Source organism: Paramisgurnus dabryanus, chromosome 3 (assembly GCF_030506205.2).
Source record: "Paramisgurnus dabryanus chromosome 3, PD_genome_1.1, whole genome shotgun sequence".
NCBI classification, from domain to species: Eukaryota; Metazoa; Chordata; class Actinopteri; order Cypriniformes; family Cobitidae; genus Paramisgurnus; species Paramisgurnus dabryanus.
In genome coordinates this window covers 50297920-50319163 of record NC_133339.1, presented here as the reverse complement: position 1 = coordinate 50319163, position 21244 = coordinate 50297920, and the positions used below count along the sequence as shown (strand labels likewise).

Below are 21244 nucleotides of genomic sequence, written 5' to 3'. Positions count from 1 at the left end.
CCGACTTAGCGTCACACAAAGCAATAGGGCAGCCTATAAAGTAGAAAGAAGTCCATGAGACTACCGGTTACTTAATAATCATTACTATGTAAATGAGCATTTAACGTCAACCTAATGTTATATAAACACAGCCACAAAAACCAAGTTATATATCAACATACCTCCGACGAAGTGATCGCTGCGGGCATTTGCAGAGTTTGCTCCTCCCGACGGCAGACGTACGCTTAAAATCCACTTTTTCCGTCGTTGTTTTGTGAGATTTTTACATTTTTCACCTTTATGAACGACAATCTTTGGAACTCTATAAACCCCCTTTCCTTTTTCTCGGTTAGAATGATTGGAACAGCCGTAAATTACACAAAACTTAGGCATTTTAACATACGGCAGATCCAGCTACTTCACTTCCTGCCCTCCATCTGAGTTTTGCGCTTTCGCGAAGCAGCAATGTGACATCACGTGAAACCAACCTATTATGGAATAAATGTGATTTTTTTTAGGTGGACTGGACAGAAATTTAAAAAGGACCTAGTGACACCACTGACAATAATTATGAATTGATTAAAGAAAAAGTAAACCTAAATGCGTATAATTTATGTTGGTAATAAATGCCAAACCCAGACATTAAGTTGATAAATAGGCTACAGTACAATTACATTATTACCCTTTTATTACACGGCTCTCTGAAATGCTTAATTCTGATTGGTCAGTTGAGACATTTGCAGGTTCGTTCTTTTCAAATAATAACCGCTCCAAAGTAATAACGCATAGCCGGTACTACTTGTACTGTATGTTTAAAATCTCTCCGCGCCAATAAAGATTACCGTTTGGCGCCATCTTGTGACAAACACTGGACAACCACAATTAACAATGGTGGTACTATAACGTTTCGCTGAAAGATAAGAATGTTTATTTAAAACAAATATGCCAATAAAATGTTTCAAATTCTTATTCATGTCCAGTTTTTTTCCTTATGTGGCAAGTAGCCGTGTAATAAGCGGGATAATGTACAGGCAGTAGTTATCGCAAAATAAGCCCCTTCAGTGTGATACAAGACCCTCCGCTTCGCGTCGGGTCCTGATCACACTGTCTGGGCTTATTTTGCGATAACTACCGACTGCCTCTACATTATCCCTTACTTAAAAATGTCATTAAAAACATTCTCTTTCCCATGCTGAGCGAAAAATTATTATTCTCTATTTTTAAAGTTTAAGTTGGCCAGTTTTTTTCTTATTTAGCTTTGCTGGAACAGATGCAGTCTATGCATTTTTAATGCATTAAATTATTCATCATAACATTTTAAAGCCACGATTTTCAGAACACCACACAAAAAATTTAACAAAAAAGCATTTTTGAGAACTAAACCTAAAAAATAACAAATGTGTTTCTGCCTGGGAAGTGTTGTGACTATATTGCATATTATTAATGATTGTCGTTGCAGCCTTTATTAATGGTGACGTCCCCTGTGATGAACATGCCCATATATGGATCAAACCCGCTGAAGTGGGCGTGTTTCATTGGGATTCCCCTGTATAAAGGAAGGACTGACAACAAACGAACGCGCACAATAGAGACTCCATGCTGTCTTTGTTCTCAATCCCCTTTCCCGCACAAACCTTACATTGAAAATTAGTAGTAAATAAAGTAATATAATGCAACAAGAAATTTCTTCTCCTTGTAGTTTTCCTTGTACTTTACAAACTGGTGCCGAAACCCGGGATAAGGATTTAATCCAAGAAGAATAAAGGGAGAAGATTGATTCTTGTGGTTTAAGGAGAGACCTGCCTCTCATGAGAAAATTAAAGTGGCGATTATGAGAATGACGCGCGTGCCATTTGGTGCAACAGCAAGCCCCTTTCTATTGGCTGCAACTATCAGACACCATCTTAAGAAATATCAAGAGAAATATCCAGAAGAAGTCAAAGTTTTGGATGAATGTCTTTATGTGGATGATTTAATAACAGGAGCAGATGATGTGAAAACTGCACTCAAATTGTCTCAGAGAGCCAAAGAAATAATGTCAAGTGCAAACATGAAACTATGCAAATGGAACACAAATTCATCTGAGTTGCAAAACGAATGGAAACAACGAAATAATGACGAAGTTGTGGAAATCAAAGGCCCAAATCCTCTCAAAGTACTTGGTCTTACATGGAATAGAGACACTGATGAGTTTGCGTTTGACACTAACGAACTGATTGAATTTCTGCAGAACAAAAGAGACACGAAAAGAGGAGTCCTACAGACAGCTGCGCGCATTTTTGATCCAATTGGATTTTTGTCTCCGTTTACTATCCGAGTCAAATGTCTATTTCAGGAAATGTGGGGGAGAGGAATATTATGGGATGAAAATATTCCCTTGGATCTCGCAAAGACCTGGCATCAATGGTGCTCAGAGATATCCCATTTGAAAAGGATAACTATTCCACGTCGTTATGATGAGGATAATGATATCAAAATTAAATGTGATGAAACGAGCGCAAAGGCAACAGTTGAACGTGAAATGCATGTATTTACAGATGCCAGTGAGAAGGCATACTGTGCCGCAGCCTATCTGAGGTGCATAAAAGGAAACGTCTCGGTTACGGATGTAACCCTCGTTCCCTGAAGGAGGGAACGGAGACGTCACGTCGTGACCGACGAATTGGGAACTCGCTTAGAGAGACCAATCTGCTTCGTATACTACTAAAACGCCAATGAACTTGGCATTGAGATATTTGCATAATGCTGGCACCGCCCCGCCAGGTGCGTATATAAGCAGCAGGTGCAAATAGGGAAATTAGCTTCTTTTCGCTGAGAAAGCCGGGAAAATGAGACCGGCCGATAAACAGCAGGTGGCAGCACCTGTGGCGACGGGACGTCTCCGTTCCCTCCTTCAGGGAACGAGGGTTACATCCGTAACCGAGACGTTCCCTTTCAGTCGGTCACTACGACGTCACGTCGTGACCGACGAATTGGGAATCCCTACCAAAACGCCACTAGGGGCTGACCTCTTCCAGTGTCTGCGTAAAGCCCTCCGGTTCCACTTAAGGAGGAGGAGATAGGTTTTAAGGCAGAAGGCCGGGCACTAGATGTTCCTTTAACCCCACAGAAGTGCCAGCGACTGGGAAGCGCCCTACCTGAGCGGGATAGGAACGCTGCGGAAGCCACCGCCCGTCTTAAGGGCTAATGGTGGGCGAAGTCAACCGTAGTTGAGGAATAAAGACAGCCGTGGCTGTGTAAGCAAAGCAGTGCTCTGCTAAGGGAAAACGTGGGCTGGTAGGATTAACCCCACGGAAAAATACTCACAAAGGAACCCGGTGGGACACAATGTGGAGCCCGAGCCAGACACGTAGGTTCGCGAGGATACAGCTAGTGAAAGGCTGACAGCCAATGCTCCGCAACAAAGGCTGCCAAGGCAGCGGAGGAAGAACAATTCAAACCATTACGCATTTTTGTTCTGAAGGCCTTCCATACTGACACAGTTATGAAGCATCAGTTGGAGGCTGCAAGCCGACCTGCGAGACTGCTCTCCGTGCTCCCCCTGGTGAGGAAAGAACACGAGAGGAGACAGGCTCGATACGAACACTGTAAAATCTAGTGAACGTATTAGGTGTCGCCCAACCAGCAGCTCTACAGATGTCTGTTAGCGAGGAACCACGAGCTAAAGCCCAAGATGAGGCAACACTCCGTGTGGAGTGCGCTCTCAAATTAAAGGGGCAAGGAATACCCTGAAGATTATAAGCCAGGGCGATAGTATCAACTATCCAATGAGACATCCTCTGCTTAGTGACAGCTTTCCCTTTCTGCTGGCCACCATAACAAACAAAGAGCTGGTCTGAGGTCCTGAGGCTTTGCGTGCGATCCACGTAGAGTCGCAGTGCGCGTACGGGGCACAACAAAGCCATGGTTGGGTCTGCGTCCTCCGGGGGCAGCGCTTGCAAGCTCACCACCTTATCTCTGAAGGGAGTGGTGGGAACTTTGGGCACGTAGCCTGGTCTGGGTCTCAGTGAGACAGCAGGACCAAACTAAAAGCACGAATCGTCAACAGAGAATGCATGTAAATCCCCTACTCTCTTCATGGAGGCCAATGCTATCAGGGTCAGAGTTTTCATTGATAAAAACATCAGACTCCTAGACTGCAAAGGCTCAAAAGGGAGACCTGAAGGCTTCAGCACCATGGACAGGTCTCAGGAGGAAAGAGGGAGGGCGCGAGGGGTTTAGCCTGCGAGCGCCTCTTAAAATGAAATAATTAAATCATGCTGGCCAACTGATCTGCCGTTGATAAGAGAGTGATGAGCAGAAATAGCGGCGATATCAACTTTAATGGCGGAGGGACAGCCTACCATCTAACCTATGTTAAAGATATAAAAGCACAATGTTAATGGGCATTCTCTGGGGTCCTCGCGTTGCGAAGAGCACCGGGTGACGAAAAAGGTTTCTTTAAGCGCGTAAGCCCGTCTTGTGGACGGTGCTCGAACCGCGTCGATGGTGTTAGATACCGCTTGCGATAAATCACCTAAACCTTGCGCGCGCTCAACGACCATACATGGAAATCCCACAGGTCGGGGCGCGGGTGCCATAATGTGCCCCTTCCTTGAGAAAGAAAGTCTTTCCTCAGGGGAAATCGTCAGGGAGGGGCTGTCGCGAGGAGCATTAACTCTGAAAACCAATCCAGTACGGGGCGACTAATAAAAGGCTCTCCTCGTCCTGCCTGACTTTGCACAGTGTCTGCGCAATAAAGCTCACTGGAAGGAATGCGTATTTACGCACCCCCCGCGGCCAGCTGTGTGCCAACGCATCCACGCCGAGGCTGCCCTAGGTTAGTGAATAAAATAGGCGACAGTGGGTATCGTCCGGCGACGCAAACAGATCTATCTACGCACAACCGAACTTCTTCCAAATTAGCTGGACCGTCTGGAGGTGGAGTCGCCATTCGCCGGGGGCGCAGCTCGGGAAGCGCGTCTGCCGCTGTACTGAGCGAACCCGGAATGTAAATGGCACGAAGGGACCTCAGATGCTTCTGACTCCAAAGGAGGAGATGACGAGCGAGATGCGACAGGTGACGAGAGCGCAAAACCGCCTTAACGGTAAATAACGCAACAGTCGCAAAGTTATTGGTGTCGGCTAATACATCCTTCCCTCGCATCTCCATAGCGGAGCGTACAAGTCCCAGATATACAGCGCACCGCTCGCGGCAGTTGGGGTGCTATGCACACCCCTGAGACTGCAAGCCCGTCATACGTGGCTGATCATCCCGTGCTGAGGGCATTGCAATATACAGAATGCCAGGAGACCCCTCAGGGGCATCTCTTCTATCGGAAATGCCGGGTCTACCACAGGGAAAAATTTAAATGACACGCAGGTGCAATGTTTACACGGTGTATGTCGGTGTGCCACGCTCTCCTCGAGACTCGATCGTAAGCCAATGCTGAAGCGGTCTCATATGAAGCAGCTCGGGCGGCGTCACAGCCGCAGCATGCTGTCATATGTCCAGGAGCTTCTGAAATTGTTTCAGAGGGACCGCGTACTTCCCTCGAATTAAACCGAGGCAAGTCAGAACTGACTGGTTGCGCGCTCTTGTTAAACACGCCAATTAGTCGATCGAGTCTTATTTCCATACTGAGAAAAAGGATCCTCTGCACGGGGCAAAGTTGCTCTTTCCCAGTCGACCTGAAGACTTAAACGAGCGAGATGCCGAAGCATTAACTCTCTGTGTTCGCGCACGTCTGCCAAGAACGGGCTATTATAAGTCGACGTAGAAAAAAGCAGAATGCGAACAACGCTCTCTCTCTGACATTTTAATGCCGTGACTACACATGGAGACACGGAGAGAGAGAGAGACAGCTCGAATGGTGTACTTAGTATTAATATGCCCACCCCACGACGCAGAGCGAAAAAACGGTCTAAAGCGAGGGGAGATGGACACATAAGTACATGTCTTACAGGTCTAAGGCTGCAAACCGATCTGAATATTGAAATACGAGCCTCGGCGTTATCATCCAAAAGGAACACCTTCGTAGAGCCGGTGCGTAAATCAAATCGATCGTAACCCGCCGCGTATTTTGGGTACTATGAGATAAAGGCTGGAAAAACCCTATCATCATCATCTCGGTAAGAGGGACCGGCTCGAACATCCTTCGCCAACAGGATATCGACTTTTGCACGCAGTACATGTGCATTGGACGCTTTCACTACAGTGAAACGAAAGCCCGAATTTTGGGGTGTGCCGGATTCGTAACCGAGGCGGATCGTGCGTAAAACCCAACGAAACGGGCTGGGAACTGAAGCCAAGCACCCAGGCACCGTACGAGGAGAAATAACGACACTATCGAAGTACCCGCGGTGGGGCAGCGAAGCGAGACAGGTGGGACTGCCGGTGCGTCTGCTGTGACAGCATAAACATCTACAGTATGTGTGTGTGACACTGACCTGAGCCCGCTGAGGGTAACGGTCGTCTGGTCTCCTCTACGGAGAGCGCAGACTCCGATGAGGGTGCTGGTGGTCCGGTCTCCTCAGCGGAGAGCTCGGACTCCTCAGGTCACCCGCTGGCGATAGAGGAGAGGTAGGGGAGCTGGTGTGAACCCGCTCACGGCTCTCTCGATCCTCCGGAGACCTAGAGAGGGAAGAGGAATGCACTCTTATGTGTGGTTAAGTGGGTACCGGCCGAACAGCCGGTGGAACATATGCAAACCAAGGATTTTCCACCCGACCCTCTATCGGGGGAAGGAGCTCCATCTCCTGAAGAGTGATCCTCTGCCAATCCGGGTCGCCCTTCACTGGCCACTTAAACTCCCGAATTTCACGGGAAGCGGCTAAGCGGGCGGGGCGAGCTGCTGACGACCGGTTCCCCTGCGCTGTCGAGATGGGGTCCGAGGAGGGGAACGGAGGTGGTCGCCGCAGGACGCCGACGGCGAGAGGCAGACTGAGGAGCCGGCGTGGTGGACCAAGGGCAGCTCTTTTCCGCCGGGGCATGACCTAGGAGATCGCCTCAGTCTGCGCAGCGGAGCTGTACGACTCCCCTGGCTCGCCGAAGAGGCCGGTCTGTGAGACAGGAGCATTCAAGTTGTTCTCGTCTGCGTCCGTCATGTCAGCCAGACACAGCCAAAGGTGGCGATCTTGAACCACTGTGGTGGACATCGCACGACTGAAGGTCGCGGCCTCCCTCGTAAATCCTTGGTGAGCCTGCAGCAACGTTATTGCGTGCAGGGCCGAAGCCGCCTCTCCGGCATGCCTGATGGGCAGCGTCCGTAACCGGACGACTGTCTACAAACACGGGAGGGAAGGGTTGGGTGGTCCCTCCAGGAACATATCCCGCTCCACTGAAGGGGTCCCCGCCTTAGCGGCTCCGCTGGTGAGGGAGGTGAGGGGTGAAAGCTGAACGGCCGGATGGCCGCAAATCACGTCAGCTCTTCGTGCCGTCGGGAAAGAAAGGCACAGGAGGAGAGGACCGAGAGGCCCGAGCAGCTCCGAAATACCAATCCTGTGGGCGGGACGGTTCGGGCGGAGAGGGGTTAACCTTTCCAACTCTACTGTCTCCGCCGCTCGAGCGGGCACGGCCGCCATCTCCGGAACGACTCTGCCTCGGAGGAAAAATGGACACCCCTCTGATGCTGCAGAAGTGACGGGACCAGAAGGAGGTCCAATGGATTCGGCAGACATCGTAGAACACGACTCTGCAGTCTCCACCGGAGCCTCAACCGGCTGAGGATGAGAAGGCCGGTAGGTGGAGGACGCATCCTCCGTCCTACTCAGCGTAGTGACGCGAAGGGCGCCCTGCGAGCGCTTGACAGCCGCACCATGGCGGCGTCAGCACTGCAAAGGCGCGGACAGCGTTCCCGTAGAAACGACAGTCGTCTCCGCAATCCAAGAGGGTTATGCTCTCACAGAGAGAACAGAAACTCTCCACGAACGCAGCCCCGGAGTGCTCGATGCCTGAGCACGAAGACAGCGCTCGTGACCGTCACTGGAACCCTTATACTTCTCGCATCCAAGATCGCACGGGCGAAAAGCTATCCTGAAAAGGACGCTGATCTCCGCATATACGAGAGAGTGGCTGCCTTTAACAAGGCACAAAGCTCTCTCGTATCACTCTTTTAGGGAAATTCACTCAGATGCTTAGTTGATGAGCGCACAGGAAGGCAACGCACACACTAAACTCAAAACAATAAACAGATGTAGAGCCGTGGAATAAGCGAAGCGTCCGCTGTGATACTGCTAGTTCAACCAACTTCAGCAATCAAATCCCAACAGAGTAAAGTAGCTTCTCAGTAGCAGATAAAGCCGGCTTTCGAAGCGAAAAAGCTAATTTCCCTATTTGCACCTGCTGCTTATATACGCACCTGGCGGGGCGGCGCCAGCATTATGCAAATATCTCAATGCCAAGTTCATTGGCGTTTTAGTAGTATACGAAGCAGATTGGTCTCTCTAAGCGAGTTCCCAATTCGTCGGTCACGACGTGACGTCGTAGTGACCGACTGAAAGGGAACGGAGAATACACAACAAGTTTGATTGCGTCCAAAACTAAAGTCGCTCCACTAAAGAAAATGACAATTCCCAGATTAGAGTTAATGGGAGCGCTTATTGGAGCAAGACTTGGAAAATTCATATCGAACAAGCTGCATGTGAGTGATAAAATGTATTTCTGGACTGAATCGATGATAACTTTTCATTGGATAAGGAGTAGTTCCAAACAGTGGAAACCGTTTGTGGAGAATCGAGTAAGTGAAATTCAGAGCTTGACATCACCGGAAAACTGGAAACACTGCTCTGGAAAGGAGAATCCAGCTGACTGTGGGACGCGTGGATTAAGCGCCCAAGCGCTCCAAGAGGAAGTGCTCTGGTGGCACGGGCCGGAGTGGCTGAAAACCGGTGCGCAGACATATGAAATCGAGCCTCAAGTGATTAACGAAAATGATGACGTTCTGGAGTATGTCGTTCAGAATACAACTATTGATCAAAACTGTATAGTTTTACCGTTGTTTGACTTGCACAAATACAGCGGACTCAACAAAGCTTTGAGAATTACAGCATGGATACAGCGGTTTGTATATAACGCACGGACGCAGAAAAAACGTAATGGACAATTGTGCACAGAGGAGATCCAACAAGCAGAACAATACTGGATCAAGCACACTCAAAGTAATAGCTTTCCAAAGGAAATGGACAGTCTGATGAAAAATACAAATATGGACAGACATTCGAAAATCATTTCATTGAAACCATTCCTGGATGAATATGGACTTCTGCGTGTAGGAGGGAGATTGCAAGAAACGAACTGGTCCTTTACACAGAAGCATCCGTACATCTTGCCAGGTAATTAAGTATTTTCAGAACTACTGATTAGAAAGGCACATGAGGATGTGATGCATTCAGGTTTACAAGCCACTCTGAATCAACTGAGAGAAAGGTACTGGATATTGAAATCCAGACAAATGACCAAGAATTGTGTAAAATGTTGTTTGATCTGCAGACGCGCACGCGTTAAAGCAGGCCAACAGGTCAGCGCACCATTACCAAAGGAACGCATCAACGAAGCACAAGCATTTGAAATTACTGGAGTTGACTTTGCTGGTCCAATTTATGTAAAACCGGAAAACAAGAAAGCATACATTGCTTTATTTACATGCGCTGTAACTCGAGCTGTGCATTTAGAACTTGTTTCTGATTTGACTACTGATGCATTCCTGCTTGCCTTTAAGAGGTTTATCGCCAGACGTGGCATTTGCAGTGTCATTTATTCTGATAACGCAAAGACTTTTAAGAAAGCTGAAAAGGATTTGAAATTACTGTGGACATTTATGAACGGAAAACCTTTGCAAGAATTGTTTACAGACAAAAGGATTACATGGAAGTATATCGTTGAGCGCGCCGCTTGGTGGGGTGGCATGTGGGAGCGCTTGGTAAGATCAGTTAAGACGTGCTTACGGAAAGTATTGGGAAAATCCTATCTTGAGTTTGAAGAACTACAAACCCTGATTTGTGAAGTGGAGGCTGTGATTAATTCCCGACCTCTTTCCTATTTGCACACCGACATCACTGAACCTTCACCCCTTACACCTGCTCATTTTTTAACTGGACAGAGGATTACTACCCTTCCATCCTATCCGTTACATGATTTCAGTTCGGAGAAAACGAATGCTATTCAGATTAATAAGAGACTACAGTATCGGCAGAGATTGAGTACTCATTTTTGGAATCGATGGAAGAAAGAGTATTTGATGGAACTTCGTTCTGCACATCATGTGAGTAACACATTTAATCAATCTATACCATTTAAAATTGGAGATGTTGTATTAATTCATGATTATAAGCAACCCAAGCATATGTGGAAAATGGGACGAATTGATGAAACATTCATGGGAAGAGATGGAAAAATTCGATCATGTGCTGTCCGATTGCCGTCTGGATTTGTATTAAAGAGACCTGTACAATTACTCTATCCGCTGGAAGTGGATGAACATTGATTGACAAGTTCATCGGGCCGGAGTGTGTTGTGACTATATTGCATATTATTAATGATTGTCGTTGCAGCCTTTATCAATGGTGACGTCCCCTGTGATGAACATGCCCATATATGGATCAAACCCGCTGAAGTGGGCGTGTTTCATTGGGATTCCCCTGTATAAAGGAAGGACTGACAAGCCGCGCGAACGTGCACAATAGAGACTCCATGCTGTCTTTGTTCTCCATCCCCTTTCCCGCACAAACCTTACATTGAAAATTAGTAGTAAATAAAGTAATATAATGCAACAAGAAATTTCTTCTCCTTGTAGTTTTCCTTGTACTTTACAGGAAGTCCCGGCTAAGTTCAGTGATCTTATTTAATTTTGAGATTTAGCGCGTCAAAGTATAAAAAAAAACGACAAATGACACATAATTTGTGATTGTTACTGTAAATGACAAAAACTAAACTTTATATACAATTCCTTAAACGTTAATTTATAACAAGAAAAATATTGAAATTATTATAGATAGATAGACAGACAGACAGACAGATAGATAGTCAATTTGAAAAAAGTAGAAAAAAGTAAGAGTAGAAGAATAGATTTCCTCTTCGTTATTTAACCAGAAATCTTTCCATAATTTACTCACTGCAAAAAAAAATCCGTAGAAATTACAATGGTACTGCAGCTGGGTTGCTGGTAAATTACCGTAGATTTAAATTAATGTTATTTACTGGCAAGAGTTTGTTTAAGTTAAATAAATTTTAAATATTAACAAGTCTTTATCTTTACAGAATAAAACTATACAATAACAGCCTCATGCAAAGCATTCTGGGAACCAGAAATCATCATCAAACTTTTTCAGTTTTTTGCTTCAGATTTTGTTTCCCATGTTTTGCTTGATGCTGTTTTTCTAGTTTTATTCTGTAAAGACAAAGACTTGTAAATGTTTAATGTTCATTTAACTTTGAACAAAATGTTTCCAGTAATAACATAAATTTAAATCTACGGTAAGTTACCGGCAACCCAGCTGCAAATTTCTACGGAATATTTTTACAGTGAAAGGGTCTATGCATTGTTTTGCACGTATTGATCAAAGGGATGAGGCACAAATTTGCCTTCTCGGACAGAATTACCTTGAGGTCAGTCATTTTTGAATGTGTAGCCATGCACAGTCTCAATGGCCACATCTGTAAAGTGTTTTATATGCGGTGCCTACATTTTAAAAGACTCATTGACTCATGATTTATTATTTTGTCTGAATTGAGACAATATCTTGTTCATTCTCTTTGCAGGTAAAAACTTGACTAGCAGTGGCCAGTTCTCTCTGGATAACAGTCTGGGTTTATCTGATGATCTGGGTGCTCTGTTTGACAGTGGAGATGGTTGTGATGTCAGCATTACTATACATGACCTTAGTGAAGAAGTAGAATTGATGTTTTGTGTGCACAGTGTGATCCTCATGATGTATCCAGAGTTCAACATAACACACCTCTCCAGAAACCCCATTGAGCTCAGTCAGACATGCCATTCACACATCTCTGCTTTTCTCAGGTAAAGGTCAACGGTTCATCTTTCACCTTTAAACAACCAAACTTTATAAAGAATGTTTTCTTTTTCAATAATGCAACTGTTGTTCTCAGGAGAAAGGTGTCCTAAAGACTACTGATATATAAAAAAATATGAATGCATGTTTTCTATCATGCAGTCTAATAATTTTGAATTTCATATCCTGTGAAACACAGTTCTGACTGTAATAATAGATTTACAATTGGCCGTAACAATTTACACATGGTTTTTAATAAAATCTTATTTCTTATCAGTGGCGGCTGGTGCTAAAAAAATTTTGGGGGGCGCAAACACACTAAAAACCAACTTTTACTGTAGTAATGCAGTACTCTTAAAAGTCATTTATCAGGTGATGAGTATCATTAGGCTACTACTTAGCTAAAATGCTAAAAATGTTACAGTTGAAATCAAACGCACAAAATAAATGTACTATGAATCTGTAATTAACTAATATCAAGGTAATCATTCACACACGCACGCACACACACACACGCACATACACATACACACACACAGAGGTTGCGATAGACTTTTTCAATCTCCGTCATTTTTTTGATAAACAGCGTTGAAAGAGTCCTTCACAGTCAGTTATTATCCGTAATTTCATGTTTTAATTATTTTCAATGGTATTATTTTCACATGTCCATTTCTAACTTACAAGACGAGCATACAAGTCAAATGTGTTTATTCATTTGTTTAGAGAACAGATAAACGGAGACCGTGCATCACTTTACCATCACATGAAGCAGATGAATTGTTTTTTTCTCACAGTGACAGCGGAGGCAATAAAACACGCAAGCTTTATGCTGAACAGGCAAATATGAACAAATCAAATAACAAAATACTACTGCGATTAAAATATCAATAAACATGTAAAAATCTGAATGGAACTAAACTCATCTGAAACCATTTTGAGTAATAAACGCACGAAGGCAGATTAATGCAGACTTTGTCATTAGATTTTGTATCTTTACCTTACACAGGCGTCTTGTTGCAGCACTCCTGTAGTGTTTAACTTCAGCAGCCATGCGCAGACCAATCAGTGTATGACATCAAAATATCGCAAGAATGTTTAGAAACCAGGGCGTCATTTGTGCAACACACTGCCACCAACTGGACATACATAGGAATTACATTCTCAAGTTAAGTTGTATGGGCAATCTGCCAAAATGGCATTCAGATTGTTCTTTATACTGCTTCAATTTTCTCCGTCAAAGGCTTTTCGTTTAACGCGACCGAACACACACAAAAAGAGACATTAAAGTTTCCTAATCAAAGACTCGTACGGTTTCTTTTTGCTTTTATAGCAATAGCACAAGCACATTTTTCCCTCACAACAGGGAGTTCATACAGTCCATTAGCTCAATATGCACGGTTCGTGAAGTTTCCTTAAAGGGGCAATAAGTAGGATTTTAAGTGTTTTATTAATCAAAATCAATGTATTTATTCATAAATATGTCCTTGTTGGTGTCAAATGACCTCTGCCAGTGATCTGACTTTTCTTTGTAAGCTTAGAATTTCTTCTCTTTACTTACATTGAACGGGTAAGTCCAAGGAGGCATCCATATCGTTCTGCCGTATTGATAAACTATAATAGCAGAGAGGGACAAAATGCACTTGCCTACCAACGCGTTTCCACAACGCGTTTTCATTCAGAACACGTGAACCAGCTGCAACGGACAAGGAGATCAGCGATTACATAACCGCTACCGTAGTTGCAGCACGCATTTGGAAAGGGGAGGCGCTAGTAAGCACTGTTCGTTTGAATGCAAAATACAATTCCACCACTAGATGGGGGTAGATCCTACTGATTGCCCCTTTAAAAACAGTGGTTTTCTCGTGGGTGCTTTTTTAAACTCTACAACACTGTACAACAACAAAACTAATAACAAAGTTGACCAAGCCACGGAATATACTGGATTATATGAGCTCTCGCTCTCATTATGTCCACGCAACATAAGCTCAAACGCGCCACAAAAGTTCATGTCCTGCACGTCTATCACGGATTCAGACTTTAAAACAGCAAACAGGGAAAAAAATAAAACTCAAGACTTACATGCTATATCCATCTAGCCAACTCCGTTTGCCATTAGAAGTGGTGGAGCACACAGACTTTGTAAGGATAAAAGCATATCTTCCTTCATCTCAAGATATTTCACTTGCTTTCACTGATCTGTACTGTAGCTATCAGTTAACACAGCAATCTCCAACGCGGTTATGAGACTCTGAGAACGATCCAATCACAGGAGGTAAAAAACATTAAAAGCAATATTGATTTGGTTACAACATAAGTGGGAGTGTTTGGGGCGCACAGTCCTGCGCCCCAGGGCGGATCCGAAACCAGCCACTTAGAGCTAAGCCTCAGGTCACATGTTTTTACCCTTTTTCCAGACCTACATAGACTCACTAGGGGTGCGCCCCAGACACACAAACATGACACACACACAACTAACTCAGTTTTGATTTTTAATTGTTTTAAATAAATTATAACATGACTAACAGTGAAATAGTACACCTAAATGATTTTATTTTGTATTAATTTGCACTATACATTTAACTTTTTGGTAACATGTTAAAGTAGCTTCCCTCTCAGGCCAGCTTTAAGGGGGCGGCGCCCCAGCGCCCCCTAGTGACCAGCCGCCACTGTTTCTTATTAAGCTATTATTATTGATGGTAGTTACAGGTCTTCTACATTGGCATATATGGCTCTATTATGCTTTCTAACTACAGAAGGACACAGTAGTTTTAGACACTTACAGTATCTCAACTGTTTTCACTCAGGTATTTGTACACACGCCAGATTGATGTTTCCATCACATCAGCCCAATGTCTCCATCAGCTTGCTCATATGTTTGGTGTAAAGAAGCTTATGGAGGACGTTGGCAGGGTCTTTACCTTACTCATTCCTGAAGACAATACCTTCCAGACCCAGGTGTCAATGTATGAGTATGGTGTCCACACAGGTGATCTTGTTTTGCAGGAGAATGTCCTTCAGTACCTTTCCTGGAACTGTGAGTTTCTCATAGACTCTCCAGTGTGGAGCAGCCTCTCTTTTCAGATGATGGATGCTCTGCTGTTGCGCTCAGATCTGGTTGTGAAGGATGAAGCTTTTCTTCTGAAAGCGCTGGAGAGCTGGATCCAAGATAAAGGGGATGCAGTTAGTCTAGAGCAACAGGCCGGCCTCTTAAACCACATCCGCTTCCTGATGATCCCTGTAGATAAACTCTATGAAATACAATTTACCTCAAACATTCTCCAAAAAACTCACGAGAAACTCTACTTTAATGGCCTGCTCAGAGGCTTTCAGTTCAATGTTCTGCCCTTCTCTAAGATCAGGAATAACATGGAGAACATCAGTAATGAGTATCTACCCAGGATCTATACTGCAGATACGTGGAGTTTGTTCATCAATGACACCAGCAACTATAACCCATACAATCATTATAACTACCGCTATGGCCAAAATAACAGAATCCAAACTCTCTCCACTCCTGTACACACTAGTGCTAGTTTCAAAGACAAAACTGTCCAATGGCAAGCACAAGTTTTCCTTAGCCGTCAGGAATGCTCTAACTATGGCATCAGTTGTGATTCTTTTCCTGTTGTAAGATTCCAAATATACAGCAATCCATATAATTATGTCAGCACTGTTCGCTTTAACAACAGGTTGCTTCTTACCTGTAAGAAAGGACACAATGTCTTTCATGTGCAAGATTTTAAAAATGACATGGCAGTGATTCCAGCTAACAGCAGCATGGGTTTAACTTATCCATGTCCTGATGACTACAGTTTCGGGTTTGTAGTGCGTCCTGAGTATATCTGACTGCATACCAGTAACTTTTAATGTCTTTCAATGTATTCCAATAGTGTTTAATGTCATGTTTAATCATCATGTGTCACAGTGTGTAATCTTTTCAAGGCTATCTTATATCTCATTTGCACGTACTTTACAAGGTGGTTAATTTGTATTTGTACGACCAAATTCAACATTTTTATACGATTTGCTTTTGCCCCTCTGATGATTGCTATTGTTTTTATGATAATCATGTGTTGTTGTATGATTCACTTTGTACGATTTCATACAGATTAGCTAACTCATAAAATACGTATGAATTCTTGTGAGATCAGGCTGATCTTTTATAATTTTGAATGAATTAATTTTGAATTAATCATTTTTAGTCATTTTGAATTGATAATACTAATAATCAGAATGTTTGATTTGAAAGTTGCTTGTGAATAAAAATCCACATTATATCCACATCCTTGCATGGCTGACAACGCCGTCGGTGTATGAATGTGTGAGTGAATGGGTGAATGTGAGGCTAATTGCAAAGCGCTTTGGATGGCCATAGTCTGTTAAAAGCGCTATATAAATGCAGTCCATTTACCATTACCACATTATCAGTCTAAATTTTATATTTAATCTTGACATACAACATAAAGATAAAGTTCACTGTATCCACATGACAATTAGAGGATGTTCTGTCATGATTTATGAGGAACGGGACCCCAGTGCAGGTAATGTTAAACTCAGAAGGGGTTTATTTAAAACAGAAGCCCACATGGGGGAAAATGATGTAGCATAAACAGATAACAATAACAGACAAGACTATGAAGTGCACACACTATTACAAAGCTATACTCAGGAATGGGGAGGACAGAACCCAAATACAGACAGCTCTTTAACTAAAAGACTTTTATTATGTAACAAAAACTCCCTCTAGGGTGTAAACCATAGATATGTATATAAAGGCTAGATGGCTCAAGGCGGAGTCAGCTGTGTCGTCACTTGGCGGCCATCTTAGGTCAGTGCTGCCATAGTGCTGCTCCCTGCTGCTGTGGACGGAAGGTGAGTGACATACGCCAACTAAAATGCTCGTAACTTGCTGAATTCTTGACGGATTTACAAACGGTTTGGTTTTTTACAAACGTTATTAACGTGGCTATAATTCTGGATGCTTTAACATGTTTCATGAATTTTTTATTTATTTTTAGTGTACGTATTCAGTGTCATAGGTACATCTTTGACGTTTATAACAAACCAATCCGTTTGAAAATCGGTAAAAAATTAAGCAAGTTATGGTCATTTAAAAGTACCTACATCATTAAAACTCAATGCTACGAGTGAGCGAGCGCCCTGTCCTAAGATGGCCGCCGAAATGCGGACGTTCCACTCAATTGGCCATCAGCGCGGACGAGCCATCTAGCCTTTATATACATATCTATGGTGTAAACAAGCCAAGAATTAAATAATAACAGACAGGGCAAAAAACAAGACAAAGACTCCTGGGGTGTATTCCAGAAAGCAGGGTTAACTTACCATCAGATAAACCCTGAACTCTGGGTTGATCAACCCCAAACTTGCTTACTCTGGGTATGTTGGTTCCAAAACATAGTTTAAAAGGTAGTTCAATCAACCCGCTGAAAGTAACCCAGAGTTAACGCGCACTCACGGTAACAACATAAAGGCATTGTCAATGGATCACAGATTTCACGAGTCACCATGGAAACGTCAGATAACTTAAAAGTTTTTAAATGAGAAATAACATTATAAACCAATACTTTCTGACAAAATCAACGTTTTATAACGTTATATAAGTGCGTGATTACAAAACATGTCAAATTAATTAATTAATTAATTAATACGGACCTATTTTACCCCATTTAAGTCCAATATTATATGTGTCTCAACGAAAATACACATTATTTAAATATTATTTAAATACACAGCAAAAAGTCCAGTGTTAAATTAACTCCCACAGAGTTGATTTCAACACTTTTTCAGAGTTTATATAGCTCCACACTCTCCGGAGTTAAAATAACACTTTCAAAATAGTTAAATATTTAACACTATTCCAGAGTTCCTAATTTGACTCCAAAAATGTGTTAAAATAACACTCAAAATAGTTAAATATTTAACACCATTCCAGAGTTCTTAATTTGACTCCAAAAATGTGTTAAAATAACACTAAAGGGATACAGAAAAACAACACTCTTCAGAGTTGCATGTTTAAGGTGGTTAGAATTAGTTTAAATCTGTACAGCCTCAAAAGATCTGTAAAATAATGTTAAATAAACAACAGCACAAAAAATATTTGCCATTGACTTGTTTATTTGAAATTCTCACTGTGTAGTCCATTTTGAAGTTTTTAAAACATTACAAAAGAAGGTATGATATACAAACTTTCATCCGCAACACTGTAAGAACTTTGAATATCAAATGGTTTATAAAATTTAATCTCTGACAATTTGATAATACACCTTTCCTCACTTCGTAGTACTCTGAATGCATGAAGATGTTCATCAAAATTCTCAGTGAACAGTTTGTTTACCAACAGATAAATGTCATTTCCAACCAAAAGTACATCACTTATTTGACAGAAGACTGGCATTTCACTTTCTATTGCACTGCACACCACAAGTCCAGCTCTGTATTCTACACCATCAACCTTAACCCAACTGGTTGAGAAAACATCTTTTGATATGAACATTTCAAGCATTTGATTGCCGACCTCATTCCCTATGGAAAATGATTTAATTGGCCCAAACTCATTATGTTTCAGGGTGAAGGTTTCCCAATGGTACGCAATGGCCATCTGATGCTTTTTAGCTAACGATTTTGTTATGTTTTTGAAATTTTTAAAAAAATCTTTGAACATCTTATGTTTGGCTTCGAACCTCATTGACCACATATATAATAAGGGGCCAATTTTCCTTATAGAAGAAGGGTAATGGATCATGAAATGATGTTTAGGAATCAAATTTTTATGTGGATACAAGTACTTGAATAGTTTGTGATGGTCAGCAATCAAGTGCTTCAAATACACGGTCAAACCTGAAGTGAGACAAGGTGAAAACACAATGTTCATTATTTGAAGTAACATTAGCAACAAACTCCAGTGTTTGTGTCCGGGAGGAACAATGTCTCCTAACAAAAGTGGTAGATTTTTCACAAGACATAATGTCTGAATGGAATTTAAACCAATTCCATTTCCAGCACTATCCAAAATAACCTTTGTGGGACGGTTTTTTCTTTCTAAAAATCCATAGTCAAAAGAATAAATCCTTGATAGTAAATCATCTTCAGATATAAAGTTTTGTGTGAGATGTCCAAAAAGCAATTTAATTTCATATTGAGCCACACCCTCAAGAAGGTCATGCATTATATCAAATGAGTAGTTATTGCTAACATGAAAGTACTTAAGTGTATTAATTGTGGAATTTCTTTTCAAACCATATAGTGATCTCAATTGTGGGTTTTCCTTGAGAGACTTGCAATGTATTTCAAAAATTTCTTCTCCACGAAGAACCACCTTAGCATCATCCTCACTGTATACTGTTTGAGAATCATTCTTTTCAATTAAACAAAGGCGACAGAAATGATGGCTACTAAATGACTCATTAAAACCAAGAATTGAATGCATCCCTAGATTATCACCAGTGATTTGTGCGATGGTGCCGTATATCTGCTCATCTGAGAATGGAAGACTTAATCCTTGGCTTTCAAGTATCTTAATATCATTTATCAACGGTTCCAGTATAACATCAAAACCATACTTGCTTACATCTTGTGTGTGAAAAAGTGCTAACAAATGAATGTTCATCAGAACGGAGTTAAATTTTGGGGGCAAGTTTCTTACAATAAAATAAAGGCAGCCAATTTTGTGGATAGTACGTTTGGAGCCAAGGGGGTTAGCTGTTTCAAAATCATCATAGTATATTTGAATTTGTAATGCATGTCTTTTTGTTGTAAATAAAGGGTGGGATTTAAAATAACTTCCATCGCTAAAATCTGTAAAAGTGTCAGGCTCTGATCTACAATCTTTCCTTAGGAGATCACAAATGTCTGGATTTCTACACATGAATTTCAATGTTTCTAAAATTGGCACATATATAAAAGTATCCTTCACTGGTACTTGGTCATAAGTACCAGATTTCTTATTCAATTTGTTGTCATACCGCACACCTAGTGTTATCTCAACAGGCTCTACAACTCCCCATTTTTCTTTAAAGTATTTATTCCGTTTCCATTCTGTATTCAGATTTGTGAATGGGTTTTCAAATTTTTCAAAAGATTCATTTATTACAGTTTTGTAGGGGTCATTTGCAGGCAAAGCAGAAAGTATGTTATGCTTTGCCTGCGAGTTAAGCTCATCTGTTAGTTCCTCTAAATCTCCCACAATTGAGGACACCAAACTGTTTGGAATCCCACTTGCTTGTATTTTGGCCACAATGGATTCACACAATCCTTTAGCTGAATTCTTAGTAAGCCCTGAATCATTGTTATCAGATAAAGCACTGGAACAAGGAGATAGATGCTGGGGATTCATAACGTCCTCCAAAGCATAAGATGAGCTTGCAACTGGCTCATTTGCGGAACATCCAACAGTTGAAGTTGGAGCAATCAGCTGAACACTGCTATGAACACTATTGAGGTGCTTACGAAAACCTGCATATGTTTGGAACTGATGCCTACAACCTTGCTGAGAACAAATTAATTTGAACTTATATCCAGGATAATAACTATGTTCACCTCTCAAATGTGAAATCAACCGTTGACTGTCTGGGTGCTCTTTTTGACAAATAAAACAGATCAGCATTATGTCAACATCATACTGCACGGCTTTAAGTTAAGGTAACTGTCTGGTTAAGCAGTCTGGCTCTCAAATCTCTAACCCTGGGAGACTCCTTCATCTGACCTATATCAATGTTATACACTGTTGTCTGCAGGAATGTGTAAAAGTTCATAAGTGCACTATCATAGCACAAATTGAACACAAAATGTGCCTTGAAAAGTTCATCAAAAGCTCCAAGGGAGCGGTTTGCCTGGCATGGGATGAGATGCTTATCCAAGACGATGTAGAAGCACTCAATCTTGCTTTTCTGACGTCCAACAGCAAGGAGGTACGGATGCTGACGCTGGTTGTTGTTGAGGTGCTCCTCCAAACTGCAGCATGACTAAAGTGGAAAGGAACATAGTATATTAGACTATAACATAATGTCCAGTCATAGAAAACAACAATATAAAAGTGACTTATCAAACAACTCAATATGCAAACAAATGATTTTAAATCTCCATGTTTAGAGCAACACAAAACACAATATCAAAATATGAAACGAGATCAATACCTTATGAAAGACTACAAGTCTTTTAGCAGCATCACATGCACTGATTCTTGGAGACTTCAGTCCTCCTGGTGATGGTGGAAGGAGATGAATCAGTAGAAGAAGGGATGCCATTTCCTGATCGTAGA

General features: G+C 42.2%; 1 protein-coding gene and 1 long non-coding RNA gene across 2 annotated transcripts in view; one reads left to right on the top strand and one right to left on the bottom strand.

The window, feature by feature from the left end:
* The window catches only part of LOC135761084 (galectin-3-binding protein A-like), a 23878-nt gene extending 7766 nt beyond the window's left edge, over positions 1-16112 (top strand). The window contains exons 4-5 of the mRNA XM_065275170.2: positions 11717-11975; positions 14772-16112. Coding sequence (XP_065131242.1) covers positions 11717-11975; positions 14772-15813 — 1301 coding nt within the window. The 3' untranslated portion in view covers positions 15814-16112. The remainder of the gene's footprint in view (positions 1-11716; positions 11976-14771) is intronic.
* On the bottom strand, positions 15860-21244 carry LOC141281945 (uncharacterized). Its single transcript, XR_012336408.1, has 2 exons — positions 21120-21244; positions 15860-20948 (listed from the first exon to the last, which is right to left on the bottom strand). It is a non-coding gene; the product is annotated as an uncharacterized lncRNA (long non-coding RNA).